Consider the following 21,473-nt stretch of genomic DNA (forward strand, 5'->3'; position numbering starts at 1 on the left):
AACCTTTGTTTACAAAGGCCCTGACCCAGGTGGGGCTGCCTTCCCACAACACTTCAAGTTCCCTAAGAGTTTCTGACTAAAAACAAAGAAGGGAATCTTATTTTGTTTTGTATATTTAATTTGCTTGTCACTTAGGCAGATCTAGGATTGGAAAAAAATTAAGGACATTATCTATTATCCAAGAGATTATAAATGCTACATATATGTAGCAAACTGATGCAAGAAAAGCATCTATCTATTTATCTGCTATCTATCCATTTATATTTTTTGTGTATATGTGTACATATATATACACATATTTCTTTAATTCTAATTTTAAGATATGTGAATTTAAAAAGGTGTTTTTTAATATTTTTGAGAGTTAAGTGTTATTAACTAATACATGGAAAACTTAAGGGTGATAGATTATGATGGTTTACAGTGGCTTCTGGTAATTTTTATGAGTGTTTGAAAGTGTAGATAGTGTAATGGGTAATGTAAACTGTAAAACTAGCCAATCTGGGGCCATGCATGGTGGTGCAAGCCTATAATCCCTGCTATGTGGAAGTAGAGTTAGGAGGATCTCAGTCTGTGGCAAGCCTAGGGAAAAATAAACTAAAAGTTAAAAGGGCTGGAGGCATGGCTCAAGTGGTAGAATACTTGTGAGGCCCTGAGTTCAACCCCCAGCACTGCCAAAAAAAGAAAAACAAACATACAAATACACATCCCCTAGAAAACTAGCAGATATATACGTAGCCACATATGATAGTTTATAAATGTAAGTAAAGATGCTCAGATCGGATGTAGTTACAGTATCTAGCAGATGCAAATACAATATGGAATAATCCTCCACTCCCAAATCTTCCTAGCAATCCTACAAATTCTGACAATAAAGCATTAACATCCTTGCAGTTGCAGCGATTCAAGACATGATTCAAGATGTGTTTATAGCTGGACATTCATTAGTCTCTGTCTTCACATAGCTTCATTTGCTTATGAAGTCTGCATTTTCCTGCTGAGCCAGCTCTAGTGCCAGCAATGTTACCATGAGATTTTTGTCTCTCTTTTCTTATTTTGTCTCATCCTTGGTAAGGCCAATTGCAATTTGGATTGCACAGTGTGTGGATGTAAAGTATTTACTTAATTTAATAACTGATAGGTGGGCTGTGACCACATACAGAGGACTTGAAGATAGTAAATAATTATGACATCACTTAGACAAAACTTGAAGTCCTTCCCTACATGGGGAATATTGAGTTAAAACTGAAAGAAGTAATGGTCTCAAACAATTTCTCCCCCAAATATCACATCTTTCCTTCACATTAGTTGCCTGGCTGTTGAGTGGATAGTGATGTCTCTCAAGTCTGACATACTAACAGCCAATCAAGAGGATATAACCTGAAAAATTAAGATGAAAAGTAGGAAATTTAATAGACTTTAGCATATGAAGCTCATATGATAATTATAGCTGATTATTAAGAATCTCAATAATCAACAGAATTAACCTTCAGAGAAAAGCTAACTAATGAAGATTTTGAATTCTTACTTTACCAGAATTCCCTAAAAATGAGAAGAGCTATAGGCTGAATTCAATTACAACACATTGAAAAAACAATTGTATGAAGTTTTGTGGGAAATTATCAAATGTTGAAAAATAATCAATGCAGCATGATGTTTTTTAAGGAAGGGAAGAAGAATGGGAGGGAAAGGAAAAAGTAAAGAAATAGCAAAAGGAAAGGAGAAGGACAGAGAGAAAAAAGAGGAGAGAGATAGGGAGAAAGAGAGAGAGAGAGAGGACCTTTTTTTTAATCTCAGAAAGAAAAATTGGACCAGCATTAGTAATATTTAATAGAATTGTAAAAGTGGTTTTTAAAAATTTACATTCTAGAAACAATATGTTCTAGACTATTCTTTATGAAAAAATTAGTTTTTCTTAACATTTGAGTTAAAACAATTAAATTAAAAGGGCATCTATAGACATCATAATTATCAGTCAATATGAATATTCTAGGATTAATAAGATAATAAGGGTGTCAATTGAAAAACAAATATTTTGGTATTACCTGACATTTTTCACAATTATATTACTTTAATTAAGGTAGTTATGGAATAAATTTCCTGGAGAGTAAAGTATATAGTTCCACCAGTTGGATGTATGATTTGAATTCCAATGGTGGGATAATTTTTGTATTCTTTTTTAATATTATAGTGAAATGTAAGTATACATTAGAAAGGTAATATATTTTGAGATTCCAAAATGTTAAAAAAAATCTCCAATTTTAATATTTTTAGATTAGGCTATTTTTAAGTGCTAACCAAATCAGAATAATATAAAAGGACAACAAAAGATTCAACAAGGAAAAGATCACTCTAGTATAATACCAAATTAAGAATTATTCTGTACAAGATACATAAATGGGATAATTTAAAATAACATTCATATTTAAAAAAATATTATTAAGTGAGAATTTCCTTTGGATTCACAGCCACATGGAGGTTCTAAAGAAATACTGTCATTTTAGGGGCCACTATTCCTAAGGCTCTAACACCCTGACTAATCACTATTTTTGATGTATGCATAGGTTCATTTTATTTTTAAGATTTACTATTACAATCCTCTAGTACTTGCTCTGTAGAGTTTTGGATACAATTTGATGCAGGGTCATACAGGAAAATGAGCAGGCAGCAGCAGTAAATCCCTCTCATTGATTGTTTAGATTCCAAGAATAGTAGTTCTTGGTGTTTCAGAGCGTAACATATTTGGAGGTTTTGACCCACCAAAACTCTGATTCAGTTGTTCTGGATGTGGGTCTCAGGTACCTGCATTTTTACAAGAATAATAAAGCTAAATGTTGAATTTGCTATACATTATGCAAAGATAATAGTCTAGAGACACATGTGCTTCCATATGCAGTGGGATCAGGAAGACCAGGAAGTCATAGGAGGGTGACTTTTTGAGGTAAAAGAAAATATTATTAGTGGGAAAGATGTCAGGAATATTTATCTTTTCACTTTATTGATTTTAAGGGTGATGTTTTCTCAATTTCATTCTTGGACTTCACTATAAAGTAGCTGGCATAGGAAGCAAAATATCTGGCTTCAGCTATGGGTCCCTTCATTTGTTAGGTGTGAAGTGCATGTTTATACGTGTGCAACATTCACTTTCGCATCTAACGTATTTACTATCAAGTCATCATAAGGGACCCCAAAGGTCAGTATTGGTTTGTACATTTGTGATGTGACACTGTCACCTGCGTACTTTATTAGGAAGGTGTAATATAGCTGTCATTTAGAGGAAGATAGAGTTTATCGAACTGCACAGCATATTTATTTCAACACAGGCTATTTTGTGTGCAATGACCTTCATGAACTGATAAAAACTTAACTTTCTCTGTGAAAAATAATCATGAAACTAGGAGAAAACATTAAAGATATTGAAAAGTCAAGACGTGGAGGGAATACACACACACACACACACACACACACACACACACAAGGAATACAGGCTCCAAGGAAAACAAGATGCAGAAATATAAGGGGTTATAAACACTAACATACTTGTAAAGTTGAGATTTTTTTTTAAAATTCTTGACCAGTATGCCAAAACCATTGCTTTGGTACCTGAAAATGGACAGTTTAGGGTGAGGGAAGATTTTTCTTTCCACAGAGATATGCTATGGGAGCAGCCTTCAAGGACTTAAAACGGGATGGGAAAATTAAGGTATATGTCATCCCATGTGTTGTCTGTTTTGTGTCCAGCTACATCAGTTTTTAGAATATTTGTGGATACAACACTTCCTGCAATCAGTTGAAATCATGCAGTAGTACTTCTACATACAATCTTAAAGTGGATAATCCTTTCGGGATGTGGTTCTCCATAACCCTATACCAGGATCCTCAGCAGTTCTCACTTGGGAACTTGTCATAAATGCAAATTCTCATCAGACACTGCCCACATCTACTGAATCAGGAATTCTGGACTGGTCCTACCAATCTGAATTTGGCAAACCATTTAAGTGCAGTTATGCAAACTGCATTTTGACTTAAACACCTTTGATAAATGTAGGTAAAAACCTAAAAGTGATACTGATCTAAGAAACCTTCTAGAGTCTCAAATGAAGTAAAGCTAAACTAGATCTTAAGGAAAAGGACAACTTAAAAAATGGCCTCAAGGGACCCAAAATAAAAACTGACTGAGCTGATAACAGGCAATCATTCACAGCAGTTGTTAGATGCTGGGCAGCATCCCCAGCACAAGAGTGACCCTTACAGAAATACTGGAGCAGCAAGAGCTTCCTGGTGTTCATATTATCATCGTCTACTGGATAAGAACACATGATGTTAGGCTAGGAGATCAAATACTTTAATAGTTGCAATAAATTTAGAGGGATTTAAGATATTTGTGTTTTCTTTCTATTTCATTTATGACAAAACTGAGCCTTAGGGAAATTAAGTGGTTTGCCACAAAGTGTTTTTAGATGGCATGAAGAAAAATTTAGAATTCAATCAGGCAGTGTGACTGTCGAACCTATCTTCTTAAATGCTATTCATTAACAATATCTTACAATCTTTGAGCTAAGGGTGACCTCTTTGAGTAAAGGTTTCCTTAACTACAATTAAGTAAAAGGAATAGAATAATTATTCAATGACTAGTTGGAATGGAGTTGCAGAAATCATGAAGGATTTCAAAGCAGGGCCTGAAATGTTTGAAAGGCCCTTGGATTCTGAAGGAGAAGCTAGGGAAAAGAAGGATGCAGCCATACCTAGAAATGGAATCTTGGATGTAGTTAAAAGAAGAATGCAGAGATGAGGTGCCACATAGGAATCAGTGGGAAAATATGAATGGATGGAATACCTGATGACCACAAAGCTGAATGCCCTATAGAGAAATGGTTTAGCCATTCGTGCTCAGATCAAATGGCAACATGCATACAATCTTCCAGAAGTTCCTCTCCATGACTCAGACTCAAGAAAGAGACAATCCTTTCTTCATCCCCTTTGTAAGTACAGTCTTTGTTGCTCATCTCCTCTTTCAAGGTAGGTAATATAATAGTACTTTGAATCAGACAGATATAGATTTCAAATCATGTCCTAAGCCAACAGGGAGCCTTGGGCAATTTCCTTATTGTCTCTAATCTTTAATCTTTTGCATATACATAATAAAAATAATCAACATCCACTTGTTAGTAATATTAGAATTAAATAAGACAATGATTAAATAATGTTTGGCAATTAGCAGGTTCTTTTCCATCCTTAAATTTAATTTTACTTTCACTGCCAAGGCATGAAAGTCTACACAATCTGGTCTGAGTTCTGGTTCTAACCTTCTAGGGATGGTCATGTTTGTAGTTCAAAAGTACACAGAACAACAGGAAAAAAAGGGAGTAAGTTTGAGAATTTCACGGAAAGAACTCAGATTTAGAGTCAAAGACAAAACATTTCAATCCAGTAGAAAGTGTTTCAGACTTGATTTCAGGTCAGCTTGTCTCTCAATTGACCTCTAAACTCTGTCTGACCTTCAATAAGTAACCTAAATTTAATGTTCTTCTGTTTCCTCATCCAGAAACCAAGAAATATAACACTCAGGTTGTTCAATTATGTTTAATTTAGGACAATACAGAATATCTATTGTAGTCTCTAAAAGCTTTTGAATAATAAAAACTGTAAAATTGTATAAACATGTCATAATCAAGCAGGATTTTAAAAGTATAATCCATTCTAAAGAAATATAGGGATAAAATAAATCAAAAGTCAAAGGAGAAAATCATGACATAATCTCAACAAGTAATTGTTAGATAAAATTTGTTACAAAGAGCCTTAAGTAAACTGGTTACCATCTCTCCCTCTTCCACAGAATCAGATAGAAATTCTCCTGCGTTGAGCCAGGAGTGTGTGTATGTGCACACTTTATGTGTTTTGAGGGAGCTGGTAAATTAACCTACTGGCATATTTGCATATTTCTAGTTATGCTTATACATTAAACAGTTTGCCTAAGATCTAAACGCCAGCGTCTTATGTCATAAGCTCTCAAATACTATCACTAAAACTACAAAGAAAGCATCCTATGCTTTGACTATGATTGGAACTTTGCAAATCAGTAGACAGGCCTTTTACAGGGAATAAAATGAAGCTGTCAGCCATTGCAAATGGACCAAGATAGAGGTCACATGACAAAACCACCCTTGCACCCGGCAGTCTCTGATGTATTTTATTCTGGTTTCAATCTATTAATCAGAAGATCTGGGAGAGCAAAAATTTAAATGCTGCAATAATCAATTCCAAACACATTAGTAGAAGCTACAGTCAAACTTTGCCACACCACTGACTGCATTGGAATCTAGACAGGCGCCCTAGGGCCATGCCTAATTTGCATTAAATTTACATAAAATTATAAATCAAGAATACACGAACACAACCCTAATTTTGGTAGTGCTTAGATCTTTCCTGTTAGACGCATTAAAACTGCTGGTGGTTTGACTTTGTTTGCAATAAAATTGTGCAGTTGATCAGCTTTGTTTTCATTCTGCGATTATGGGGAAAGGGACCCAAGAGAGCTGTACTATGGGGGCATGTGTATGCCATTTAGGATTTTCATTCTGTAAAACCATGACTCAGATGTGCCCTTGGAAACCCCAATCTAGCAACAAATCGTCCCCAGTGACTTTGCAGATCCTTGTCATTAGACTTGCTCACAGGTAGCTTGTTACTCAGAGAAGATACTAACATGAGGAAGCTGGACGGATGAGAAAATGGTAAGGCTTCAAAGGAATTTTTACTTTTCTGCATGACTTTTTGGTCATAAAACAGGTAATTCATGGCAATCTTTAGGGCAAAGACAGCTAAAACCAAACTTGGATTGAACCCAGAGGCTCTTGCATTCTGAGGCAAAGACTCTATCACTTGGTCCATGCCCCAACCCTTTTGGTTTTATTTTGCTTTCTGAGATAAGAATTTTTATGTCCCTATCCTACTTTGTTCAATAGCTGTGGATGTTCTCTGTATTTTCATAATCAGGACTAGAAGAAAATGTTCTTGCCAAAGGTACTGACTCATAGTGCAAGGGTACTTTTTTATTATTTTCCACGTCCACTTCTCCCTTAGCCATCAGCTTATCCCATCCTTTTCTTACCTTGCACAATCAAGTAAACTTGGGAGGTCTTGGGCTCATGCTGCGTCTGAACCGAGCACGTATAGGAACCCTCATCATAGACATCCACCTTCTGGATTCGGAGGCTGTACTCCAGAGAATGGCGTTTCTCCAGCTCAACCCGGGGGTCCAGAGACCACTTGTCATGTCCAGCGAAAATGATGCCAGAACGGTTCAACCAGGCCACCTTGGAGTTCTTGTCTTCTACAACACATCTGACAGAGAAAAGTAATAATGTTAGTTCCTTAACCACAACTGTATCTGTTTTCATTCTCTGCATCATTGGACTCAACAAGACCAATCAAGAAAAGTAATTGTATGCATAATGACTCATTGCCGTGACATTTCCTGGAGTATTTAGTATTTTCACTATTTCTTTTCAGATCTAATCACCATCCAATGGATCAATGTCATTATATCAGATGCAACTCAGCAATAAACCATCTGAGTATGACTAATACAGACAATAAAGTTAAATGAGTACTGAATTCCCACTGGATTATCTTCTTCTTTAGAGAAAGGTCATTCATACAAATCTCCATCCATTCAAGTATTTTTGAGAATTAGGAAATTGATATTGTGGTGCTTTTACTTCATCTCAAGCTGCATTTGTTCTTTCCTACATATTTCCTATAGTCTTGCATGATGGTGGGTTCAAGTTCTGCTCCACTGCTATAAGAATTTGACTAGATTTCAGAGTTCACTGTGACCCTTAAGAACTCGGAATGAGTAGTGTATAAGCAGGCCCATGGGTAAGGGTATAGAAGTTATATCATGGAAATCAAAGTAAACATCATTGGCTTAAGTCTCATTCTACCTGCCAAGGGCAGCAGGCTGTCTGATGGCAAGATAGGTTGTTATTAGCATTTCTGCTTATATTGAATGAATGCCTCTATTTATAGGTGATGAAGAAACCAGTTTTTAATTTCCTATTTCAAAGAAAGCAAAGGATAAATGCTTTTTTAAATGACCATCTTTTTTAGAAACCTAAAATGATACCTTTCTAAAACTTGGAAGAAGGGGGCAAAGAATATAGGTTTTGTGCAGAAAGGGTAAATGCCACATGGTGAATGAAGTTATTTCCTTCAATTTTCCAGCAAAAGAAACCTGGCAATGAAAAAAAAGTCAAGAAAACAAAAAACACCTTCCTTTTGCAATCCTCTGGCAAGATTTATGTCTGCCCCACAGGGAGATAGTCCTAGATTCTGTTCACAGCTGCAGAGCCAGCTGTTCAAAACTCTGGGGAATGAAAGGGAGAAGAGAAACAGCTAGGACCACTACAGCACAGCAATTAAAATACCACGTCCCCTATATTTTCTAAACCCAATCAAATATGGGTTTCCTTTCAGGTCAACAGAGCCAAGCATAGATGGGAAAATGATGCACAATCCTCCGACTACCCATGCATGGTCTTAGAGGCCAACTTATATCTCTCAAAAGAAGAAGAAAAGATGAGTTTTTAAAAATACCTCAGTTATAATGTAAAGACCTCTTCTCCTATTTTTATTAGGTGAGTTCTATGATTTATTTAGAGTGAGAATTTGACTTGAGTTGGGTGACAAGATGCACAGGTCTTACTTTCTTTTTAGGTATCATCATCTGCATTTCCCAGTATGTATTTCTTTTCATGCAGATATTATTGGGAATCACTCCATGTGTTTGATAATCTAGAGCTTCTCCATGAGGAGTGTGAAGCTCACTTCATGGATGCTTGCTGATTCTTTCTAGGCTGGACTTGACTTTTTCCATTCTATAATTTTGCAGCATTATTTCTCTGTCCTCAGTGATGTTCATAGAAACTCTCAACTTAAAGAATCATTTAGAACTAATCAACAGGCTGTTTTCTGTGTCTTCTTCTAGACTATTAATGGAAATGTGGAAGGTAGACTTGGGATTTTTCACTTTTCTATTAAGAAGAATGAAGCGTGCCTATGTAAGTGTATTTTAAATATTCTAGTACATTTACCTGTACACTCTTCTCACTTGCACAGTTACAGCAACGACCAGACTTGCAGCATCACAGAAAAGTAAACTGAATATTCTTTTGCCTGAAATGTAGCTCTAGTCTTTCCAATTTGGAAAAAAGCTATATATTTTATATAAGTATGTCTCATTCAACTGAATATCTCTAAAAACTAATCTACAATAAAACAGATCCTTGGACCATGCATTTCGTGTGAAATAACAGCGTCATACAGGCAGACGCAGGGCAAACAATTGTCTGTATTCCATGCTCCCAGTCCAAACCTTAGCATTCACATAAATTGGGAAAATTTTCTTATTAGCCAAGACAGAGTTGCTAAGTAAGATCTTTAAGGTCCTTTGACATTTTAACAATTTTTATCCATGGAAAAGTTTAAATCACACACATCATTATTTCAAATTATTCTCTGAAAGTGCTCAGATCTATCTTACCTAAAGAAGTAATTGAGTATTCAGCAAATTTGCCAGAACCATAAAGATGCATTTACTGAAACAATGCATTATGTAGAAATTTTATCATGACAGTCTATATGGCATCTTTATATTTACTTTGCGTTTTATTCTTATTTGTTTTTTAAATTTATCTTTTACTTACAAACAAGTGAAAGATATGTTAGAATTCACATACACTCTCAATTGACTCAGATAGTTAGCCAAATTTTAAGCACTTGAGCACAGTATAGTGTTTTTAAAAAGGAAGCTACTTCTCTAAATATTTAAAGGGTTCTTTTTCATGTGGTCAAAGTTCCAAACTACATATATTGAGCCTAAAATCTAAAAAAAGTCTCATTACTATGTGACTAAAATTTTTCTAATAAAAAATGAGCAAAGGAAAAATGTGATTTCAGAACTATTTTTTTTATTTTTAAAATTCTGATTTAAGGTGTAACTATTTTAAACCATAAATGGTATACATAAGGAAAAAGTGCTAAAAGCCAAAATAATAGACTCAATTTGTAGAACTCTGTGTTTACCAAATGAACATGAGTAGTTACACAAGGAAAAAGTATCATGGGCTTGCCTCTAGGAGGAAAGTTGGCTTAACCACATGATAGGCAGGACTGTAGAGTAAAAGAGGATTACAGGACCAGGTCATTGGACTATGATAATAATGAACTATCACCCACCTAGAATGATGCTTCGACATTAGACATTGTAGTTAAGAATTGTATAGTTAATAAGTCAGGTGATGTGACCCAGTCCTGTAATCTTAGCTACTCTGAAAGTAGAGATCTGCAGCATTGTGGTTCGAGGACATGTGGGGCAAAAAGTTTGTAAGATCACATCTCAACAAATGGCTTGGCACCGTAATGCATGCCAATTTCTCAGCTATGTTAAGAAACAAAAATAGAAGGATCATGGTCCAGATCTAATTGAGAAGGATCATGGTCCCGGCAGAAACTGAGACCTTATCTCAAAAATAACCAAAGCAAAAGAGGACTGGGCACATGGCTGAAGCAGTAGAACAACTGCCTACCCATGCGAGGTCCTGAGTTCAACATCCATTACTGCCAGAAAAAAAAATTGTATAGTTAATGACTTAATCTCCAAAATCAACCTGAACTAAAGCAGGAAAAGTATAAAGAGATATATTTTAAAAATATGTTAAGAGTCATGTGCTGTTTGATTTAACAGAATATTTTCTCAAGGAGTTCATGATGTTTGCAAATAATTTTGGGTTTTAGAAATAACTGCACCCTAAAAGGAACGGACATTCATGTCATAAAGAGGATGAGTATAATTGTTGCATTAAAGTTATTTGCACTTACCTTTATTCATAATTTTAATTATTATGATTCACCTGTATAGCCCTCACAGAGCCTAGCAACATAAATATCATCTACTCAGTAGATGTTTGCTGAAATGTGGAATAAATAAACTGGATACTAATTTAATGAATTGTTATTAGGTCATCTATCAAAACTTTATTAATTATTTAATAAGTGAAGGATTAATGGATAACTATTTAACATTATCTAAGAAATCATTAAAATTATATGATCTAAAGCAAAATTTAAAGAGAATTATTGAAAATAATATTAAAAGGAACATGAAAGAGAGAAAAGTGTACTCCTTATTTCCTCTGCCAAGAGCAATCACCATTGGGAACCAAATAATCTATATAGCACATAAAAAACATGAAAAGAATTATAAAGCACCAAATAAGTATTTAGTAGGCTGCCCACTTTAACCATGAACCCAAGAATACCAGGTGGGTTATCTACCTGGTAGATAAAACTATAATTTTAAAAAAATAATCGACTTTAAAAATACTAGGAAATGTAAGCAAGCAAATTCTCATGTACTCTTTTCAGTATATCTGAACCCACAAAACTGTCATAAAAATCTCAAGCATTTGATCCCTGCAAATACTTTATGCCGGTCTTACAATGCACATTCACATTACCAGGTACTTGGAGAATTTTGCTTACACAAGGCAAAGCTGAGGATTATGCTTCTAAAATGATGAATGCAATTAGAGACAGAAAAGAAATGCTAAATTCAGTTTTACTAAAAAATTATTCAATAGCATATGTATTGACAGGATTTGCATTATGTAAATGATACACAACTTCCAGATGGATACTAGACACGCCTTTTCATATTTAACAAGTATTATTGGCCAAAAAGTACCAATTTAGCATTAGAATTTATCTGAATATAGCTTTATATAAGATGTTCGCTTTATTTTTTCTTTGTGTGTGTGTGTGTGTGTGTGTTCTGGAGATGGAACCTAGGGTCCTGTGCACGTTTGTCAACTTCTTTTTCACTGAACTACATTCCTAGCCCCAGTCTTACCATTTTTATTGATAACAAATAAAAACATTTTAGTCTCTCATCAGTTACATATGTTCTATATTCCTACCTTTAACCTATAGAGTCTCAGAGCAATGAAACTAGATAAAGTTTATTTGTATCTTCAGTTAAGAATGAACACAGAGTAGTTGGATGAGTAGTTCTCAAATGGAGACAGTCTGTGACAATCTCCATTAGATGACACTGACAACATCTGGAGACCTTTTTCATTTTTTATAGCTGGGGAGGGAGATATTGCTACTGGCATCCAGTGAGTAGAGGCCAGTAGTGTTGCTAAACATACAATAATTCACGGGACAGTCTCCATTTAATAAATTATGTATTCTATTCCAAATGTCGACAGGGCCAGGATTGAAAAACCCTGAATGAGAACTTGATCTCTGGACTTAAATATCTGGAATCATAGGACGAACATTTAGAATGCAATGTATTTTTTTTGTTTTCCATAAGAAATATGTTTTTTTAATTTTTAGGTGCTTACCTATCACCAGCAACATCTGAACTATAAGTCAAGTTTGTGATAATGATATTACAATGAGGCCTAGTGATGTGATGTTTTGGTTATAAATTAGTAGATAAGTGGAATATTTTTAAAAGGTGATAGAAACTTGGCATGATGGAATATGCTTGTAATCCCAGTGACTCTGGAGGTTTAGGCAACAGAATTGCAAGTTCAAGGCCAGCTGGGCAATTTAGTAAAATAGTGCCTTAAAATAAAAATTTAAAAAGGTTAGGAGTGTAGCTTAGTTGTAGAGTTATTGCCTAGCATGTTCAAGGCCTTGGGTTCAATCCCCAGAACCTTAAAAAATAAATAAAAATGCTGACAGAAAGGATTTAAAAAACTTTAAATACTCCTAATACATAAGAAATTTGTCTAACATGATTGATAGGACAATTAGTCTGATCTGATCACTACACATTGTATACCTGTGTTGAAATCTCCCACTGAATGCCATAATATATAAAATTATTACGTTAATTAAAACTATAAGTGAATTAAAATAAATTATTAGTTAATGAATCATTATCCTTTTGCTGTCTTATTTTTGCATCACAACTGTATAATGATGTAATCTTATACACCACTGATAGTGAAACAGAAAGCTATAATTTGGTTCCTAATTTAATGCTGGAGAAATAATTTAACCACAGTGGGTTTTTTCCCCCTTGTATAAAAGTAGATCAGTAACACATAGGAGAGGTAAGAGAAAATCAACTCAGTTGGGGAAGTTTTTGGGAAATTCTTAAACTTTTGTTCATCATAAATCGTTTTTATTAAGCTTTTATTATTTTTTCACATTTGTGAATCTTCCTGTTTTTATAAGAAATGGAAAGATTTAAAGATGTGATTGGGAAGGAACTCTTCAAGAATACACTGGCCTTTTATTTTGATACTGTTTGCTTTGTATGTTCAGTCCTACAAATAAAACTCCTAGTGAATCAGCAAAATCATCACAGAATCATTTTACTTTAAAGGAGAGATAATTGGTCTGGGAAGTGATGCTATATATTACCAACATTAAAGTGTGGAATCAGGAAAATTTCTAAGCAGAGGATAGAATAAACTATCATGAAAATATTCCAGACTCTTCTGAGTCAGAAGTCCTTGGTCTGGCTTTACATTATTTTAAGTATAAAGAATTCCAAGAAACATGCAAACATATTTTTAAAAACCCACCAAGTTACTTAAATACCAAATTTAAGGAATATTGAATTATGAATCACTTTGAATCATCTTGGCTTCATAACACGTTCTAAGATTAGACTCAGTAAGGAATGAAAAAGTACCATGGGGATGTGCCTCACCTCTGCTGCAACAAGAAATTTCACCTCCCCAGATTCCTTGCTTCCAGATTTGCTTTCATGTTATTATTTAGCAATAAAGTATTTTTAATTAAGCTATGTACATTGATTGCTTTTTAGACATACTGCTATTGCACACATAATAAACTATAGTTCGGTATAATCATAACTTTTATAAGTACAAGAAAACCCAAAATTTCGTATGACTCACTTTGTCATGATAGTCACTTTATTGCAGTCAGCTGGAACTGACTTCCCCAAAGTCTCTCAGATATGCTTACAATAATGTCTAATGTTCGTGTAATGTTTTACATCATGAAAATTTCAGAAATATTCTAAGACTGTGAAATAACGGGGCAGGAATTTTTATATTGACTGAGAAACTACGGCTAGAAAAGTTAAGTGATTGTGTGATGTGAGAATTTAAGCATACAAGTAGTGTCTGGTTGGAAGATGTCCAATATTGTTGAATAGCTTTAGTATTTTTCTTCTGCAACACAGGAATTTTCACAACCTCCTTAGATGATGGTTATTATTAAATAGATTGATAATTCTTTGGAAGAGCTTAATATTTTTTGTTCCCATATCCTTCCATAATTTGAATCTTGAGAATTCATTCAGTAGAAACCCCACTGTTGAGTTACATGGAGCAACGTCAGGATATCATGGTTTAATCCATTCCTTGTTTAGTAATGACATCTCAAGGACATTCTCCTTTTAGAACTTGGATTCTCTTGCATCTGATTCTTCTTGGTCCTCTCTGGGCAACAACAGCCCCATAAAGCCCATGGTATTTACATTTAAAGCAGGACTATGAAGCATGGTTACAGTACAGCCATGTAAGTTGAGCCACTGATGCCACCTGTGAAACATATTTAAATGACATTTGGGATATTTGGGATAACTCAGACCTTAAATGCTTCACAAAAGTTAGTTGCATAAGAAGCGGAGCCAAAATTTGGCACTCTCTCAGATATGGCCTGAATAGTCTACAAGAATTGGCCCATGCTGTGCTTTGCAGTCTGCAGAGATCTGCTGTCAGAATTGGGGTCCTTCCCGGATTAAATGAGGCATATCATATATTTTGTATGTGTCGTGAACCCTGAGGTTGCAAAAACAAGGCATATTCCTTCCCAAAGAGTGAGTGGCAATTATAGTCTTGCTGAAGTAGCAAGGAGCTCTAGCCCATTCCTCTCCTTTGAACTACATATTCTCCTCTTCCCCATGCAGTTAAGGGATAGTAATTTTAAATCTTGCTTTTGTTTTGATTCTCCCTATGAGTCTCTGTTTTCTGTTAAAAAAAAAATCCCTCTTGCTTACAAGGAGAAAAAAACTTCCTTTAGTTGTATCTTTGAAAGAGTAAAATTAGTCTTGGGATACTCAGATGTGAGGCTAAAATCTTCACTCACTATGGAATTAAAAACAATTCCATAGCTATTTGAGGAAAATTCTGTTACCTTCTGAGTCATTGCAAAGTAAATATCAAAAGTATGCTAAGTTCTAGAAGAAAAAATGTGGTCTATTCCATATAGGGTTTATTCTTTATCTCATTCCAGCAGTAAGGAGAAATAAAAGTGTTTGCAATAAATTATAAAGCACTTAGGATGAGCGTTCTAAAGTATGAGGCGCGGCTATAAAGTCAGAAGGCTGTTTTCCATAAGTCTTACTTGAAAACCCAGCCCCTTACTTTATAGGCTTATCAAATACAGCATTATGCAAATGCCACCATTGGAGAAGAACCATATCATAATATGACTCACCATTGCATTACATGCATTTAGATATAATTCAGATCAAATAGTGCCAAGACATGACAATTAATAGGTACAGCATGCATGCTATTACAAAGTTAACACATAGTAAGTAAGTATGTAAATAAATAAATTAGGAAAGAGACTGCCTATCTGGGCTACAGAAAAGGGCTCTTTTGTCTAGTTTACCTTCACTTGTAGAGGTAGAGATAAAAGAGATAAAGACAGAGGTGGATAACTATAAATAGAAGAAGTCTTTATTTTGTAAAATGTATTTTGTGGATACAAGTGTGAAATCGGGGACTCCAGGAGCTGCAAACTGATGGGGATATTATCAAACAGATCCATCATGGATGAAGGAAATACTGTGGTCCCCTCCCCCAGCTGACAGGAAGCTGATAGATCACTGATGAATGCATATAAATCACAAGGACACTTCTCATGTAGAGAATTATAAGAGTTTTTCTGACTTCCATGTTTGATTTTTCATCACCCACTTTCCACTCCACCTCACCTATATTTCCTAGCTCCAAAGCTTGTTTGTTGTTTTACCCTTAGTATTGTCTTCCAAAGGGCAGTGATGTGAAAAGGACTTCACCCTTGTGTGACAACCTATTTTTATGGGTTTTCTCCTTTCTCTCCCCATCATGTATTTTTTTTCCTCATCTAAACCTTTTGCTGGAAGCTTGTTACTCTTGAACAGATCAACAATCAGGTTGTATATGGAATTGGAGCCAGGTGATAAAAAAAAGAGCTTTAGAAGTTATTGAAAGGGTTGGAATAAAAGCAAGAGCAAGTGTGTTTGAATGAAATTCCATCTCTTGTAATGAACTCGGTCTGCTCCAGACATAGAATAATAGAAGCAACTACAATGACCAACCTACATAAAGCCTAAGCCTGCTAAGGTCTGAGAGGTGAAGGGAGGTACCTGGTATCTGGATTTGGGAGAGAGAGGAAGTCAGAGGCCACTGAACCTTGTACTGCTACATCTACCAAATAAATAAGTTAATTCTGAAATATCACAGCCAGTCAAGTTCAAGAGAGCACTATGAAAGCTCAAGTTGAAGGTCTCGCTATGAGTCCTAAAAAGAACCCTGTGACTCAAAAGCACTAGCTTTTTAGCCTGAGGGCATTTATATCCCCTTGTCTGACTCTCTCTGACCCTCAGCCATCCTAGCTTTGAGACTGTATTATAGAAGGGCATCTTCTTTCACAGTGACTCCCAAAATATGGCAGTTAAATAAAAAGATAAGGAGAGTGAGATAAAGAAGTGAATCTAAGAGGACATTAATCGGGCATTGTTTTGAAATCATTCTTCCATTTCTTCAGGACTAATTATCACCATTTATAGTCAAGACTTCTTCACATGGCACCAGGAACTTGGTTGAAATCTCAATATGTGCTCAGGTCTGGCCTGTCTAACAGCAGGAATTACATTAACTAATGCAGACTGTTTACCATCTCTCATAGACCAGTCACTTTTGCCTGGCTCCAGCAAGGCCAGATCAAATGGGCTAATTTGAAGTATCTGTATTATTTAATCCTTCCAAAGCTCTCAACACTATTCACCACACATCCTTCATTTTCTTGTTTTTCCTCTTAACTCACCTACAATTTCCCAATTTTCACAGTTGTCATTTTAGCTCACTTTTAGTATGCTGTTGTCATTCAGTATTGTACTTTCATCTTTCCTGACCTCATGGAGTTTTCCTAATACATTGCTTCAGTATTTGTCCTTTAATTATACCTATCTGACTGGAAATGAGTTCATCCTGGACTGAAACTATTTCTTATTTTTCAGTTAATAGAACCTAAGTTAATAGCCACAGAGTTGTTCTTGTCTCCTTGGTGTCCTTCATGACACTTATGTAATGGAGTATTATTTTGCATTTTTGTTCCTTAGGGACCCTCTACTCCTAATTATCACTTCTACCATTTTTGATCAGTGCCTTGTCATCTTTTATCAGCATTAGCATATAACCTTTCACCTAGTGTTCTAGCCTGCAATATTGTATCTCTTACCCACAAAAATTCCATTCATCTTTTATAGTGAGCAGAACATACATGAAGTTGACCATGTAATCCTCTTATTTAAATGTTCTGGTCTTTCAACCTATTAAAGTCCAAATAGATCAGTCAACTATACATCAGCTCAATTTATCTTTCCAGTGAGCCTGATCTCTTTTCACTATACTATTTCACTGCTTTGAATTTTATCAGTTATCCAGGCTCTAATATCACTATTGTTAGTGCTTGTTTTTCCTTTTTCTCTAAATGTCTTTTGCATCCTTGCATAGGCCCCTGCTTAGGCTGCAAAATCCATATCAGATATGCCCTCCCTTGGGAGGCATTCTCCAAGCTCCCTGGTTTACAGCTTATGCTAGCATTTTAATTCTTTGTTTTTCTGTCTTTCATCAGTATTTTAAGAATGAGCAGAGCAAAGACTATGTCTCCTCAATCTTTTGCATCTCTATTGACTGATAAATTCATGCACAAAATGTCCCTCACAGTTATTCAATGGGTGAATAATGACACCAAAATCTTTTACCGTCCATCTCATATTTTTTAGGGATGTCTTCTTCCTAAGGTAACCTTGAAAGTGGAAGAAACATAGTATTCCAAGTGGTTTTGGAAATGGAAAATCTGTGATGGAACCTTTTTTTTCCTCTAATTTAAATCAGGTATGTTGTGTCTTTTTGTTTGCTGCCACAAAATTTTCTACTTCATTTTGCCTGGAAAAAAAGATCACATTGTCCATGATATACTTTAATAGATGTACAAAAATAAATTTTTTAAAGAGGAAAATGTGCAGCTGGAACTATGGAATACAAAGAACTTCTGAAAATATGCCATCAAGTGAAAGTAGTTCCTCCTGTTGCCTGGAAGATTCTAGAATTCTTAAATTTAAGTGACTTCCCAGATAATAAAGGATCAGTGGAGAAAATTCCAGTTGATGCAGCTTTTTATCACCCTTTCTGGTATTCTTCTTGACCACACTGTTATCTTGAAGGAAAAAAATAATTGCTAATTTCACAGTGAAATGAAGTGTACAAAGAAAACTTTTAAGTGTTGTGTGAAACCAAATTAACCTATTTCACTATAGATGAGCAGTGAGAAAAATTGATTATGACTAAGTCTCAAAGCTTCTGTAAACACAGAAAGTAGGTTATGTTGTGGAACGTGGTTAGTCCTTAGTGTGACATTGGAGTATGCATTTATGTGTTCATTTAGGTTCTTAAAGGGGAGTCACTAAGGCAAAAGACACCAACAAGAAAATATTAAGGTTCTTAGTAAGAACCTTAAGTTTGCCAAACTCAAGGAAGGACATTGGTATATTTGAAATAGTATCTAGTTTCACTTGAAGGCATACTTTCAGAAAATTCTCTAACAATAAAGGCAGTTTCAAAAATACCATTTCCCATGGATCACTCTACCTGTATATAACACCTGACTCAGACAATGAAGACTGGGGATAATAAAATAGGAGCTTAGTAAATCTGTCCTGAGAAGTCAGAATCAGAGCACAAGAGGTCAAAGTATATACTATTCATTAGGTACAAGGCTTCCTGTAAGTCCCAGATGATTTCTTATCCAATCGCTGAGTTCTATATGGGGCCAATGTGGGTCCACAGGACTTAGCTTGAGCACTGGCCAGAGAGTCCAATTTCAATATTTCAAAACCTTTTGGCAGTTTTCATTTACTAATTTCTCTTAATTATCTGCTCTTAGCAACAAAATGGCAGGAGGAACATAAAGCTAGATCAAAAGACACATTGAATACAAAACAGCCCCAAGCAACAAATAAGAGAAGGGCAGTCTCCATTGTGTAGTAAAGTGTGTTTCTGAGAGGTTAAAGTTGTTAGATGCAAATCTGCCGAAGGCAATAATAAAAAAAAAATTGAAAAAATCAACAAAAGCATAAAAATCTTTCATTTTTATGTTCTATATAGCTCACAAGCTCACTCTGTCTTTGTCCATGATTGATGAAATCTATTTGCTATATAAAGAAGATCAGAAGGGATTATTAACCTTACACCAGATATGAACTCCTTGTGTCATATTGTTTTTATCCCAAATAACCATTTTTTAAATAACACAGAAAATCAGAGACCACAATTTCACAGGATAAAGGTATTGTAGAAAATATTATGATCACTATAGTGGGATCCTTTGAAAACCACCTACCAGTGAACTTCTGCACATTTCTCTAAAATGGAAAAGTAGAATTAATTTTCTTACATTATTCCACAACTCTAAGCTTAATCAACTTTCCTCTTTAGAAGGCAGTGCTAGAATATTTCCATGTCAAAATCTCTCAAAAAGATCTAAGTTCTACCTTTCTTGCCCAATGTAAGATGAACATCTAAGAAGTATACAAACCAGAATCATCCTTGATTTAGCAAACACACTTTTTCTTGCCATCCTCATAAATATACTTACAGCCATAATGGGAGCATAACATCAGCAGGGAACTCTGTTACCTGGGGTGTGCCAGGTACTTCCACTACACTATAAGTAGGGCAGGAAGTACTCTGAACCATCAGCAAGATCTAGCTTATGAGAACAGGCTATTCCCTAAAACTCTTAAAAATTTGACTGGAATACAGAACAGTTATGATGAAGGCATCTATTGATTTCTTGCTTTTGGAAGAGCTATTTTTTAGTTTCACTAGGAAAAAAATGTTGGGCTACAGCTGATGATATATGTCCAGGATAAAGGATCAAGTATTGACAGCCAAACCTTTGAGACCACGTCAGCCACAGTAAAAACATAATGTGAAGGACTAATGACCACAAAGACCCCCCAGCTTCTTATGAAACCTGCTGAATGCTAGACATTGTCACTGTCAGTATAAACAGATTTGGAGTCAACTATAAGAGAGTTGGCTCGGGATTGCTGTACAGCCAAACAGGCACTGTCATTGATAAATGGTAGTACAGGTAGTAAGTGCCTTCCCTTGATCAATGGAAAGTTTTATTCCCTCTGACTTATGCCTAACAGAAGGGACTGGTTGATACTTATGGGTTCATGAATTTTCACTGAGGCAGAAGCTAATTCTTCATTTTCATCAATCCATTAAGAGGGTTCAAAAGGTTTATTTAGAATCATTTAATAAATGTTAATTTCAAAATGTCCCTAGTTAGAAGCTTGGACCTCTAATACTTATGCAAAAGAGTATTTTCACAAAATGATATGTTGATGCATCTCAACAGTCAGTTGTTTTCTCATTTCTCTCTTGCTTCTTCATTTAACACTCATTTTTTTCCATAGGTTATGAAAAATTTTTTGTTATATTATTGTAGACATTTGAAGACTATCTGTTTCTTTTCTGTTTCATTAATTCTGCTAATTTATCAATTAATTTAGCTAATGACATTCATTCCCTTTTCACTATTCTCCTGATAAGAGTTTTTGAATGAAAGTGATACATTGGTCGGCTATTTTAAAATGTGTTTGCAGCAAGGCTAAGGTGGTCCCGTAATGAATGCTAGCACAAAATCAAGTGGACTCCAGCAACAAGTTGGCAGCATGTGAAAGCTACTCAGCCTCTGCTAGACAGCACAGAATTTTCAGAGGCAGAGGTAGGGAGGCAAACAGAATGGTTTAGATAACATAGGGCAGCTCCTCTTCCAAAATGTGAAAGAAAATTTCTCAGTGGGATTTACCTGGACACAAACCATGCACTCCCCATGAGGTCTGCTTTCTTGCAGGGATAAGACTTCCTAGCTGAATAACAACAAAAGAATTTCATTGTAACCTGGAATGCTGAATAGCTATGGAAGAAAAATTGGAGCACTAAATAATATTTTTAATGAGGGAGTTCAAGATCAGTACCAAGATTCCCCTTAGAAATGTGTATCTTGGAACCACAAATGATCAAAAACAACTGTTCTTTTAACGACAGAGAGTATGTAATTATCCCTTGCTTAGAGGACACATATGTATGAAGGAGGGCAGGATAGAAGAGAACAGAATTCAGTGTAGCTACATT

The 21,473-nt window shown here is 35.3% G+C and overlaps 1 protein-coding gene across 2 annotated transcripts in view; it reads right to left on the minus strand.

Moving 5' to 3' along the window:
* Nucleotides 1–21,473, minus strand: part of Lsamp (limbic system associated membrane protein) — a 606,667-nt gene that overhangs the window by 270,921 nt on the left and 314,273 nt on the right. For both annotated transcript variants that reach the window (XM_074073203.1, XM_074073204.1), the window contains exon 2: nt 7,109–7,341. In XM_074073203.1, the coding sequence (XP_073929304.1) occupies nt 7,109–7,341 (233 nt within the window). The remainder of the gene's footprint in view (nt 1–7,108; nt 7,342–21,473) is intronic.

This window comes from Castor canadensis, chromosome 5 (genome assembly GCF_047511655.1).
Source record: "Castor canadensis chromosome 5, mCasCan1.hap1v2, whole genome shotgun sequence".
NCBI lineage: Eukaryota > Metazoa > Chordata > Mammalia > Rodentia > Castoridae > Castor > Castor canadensis.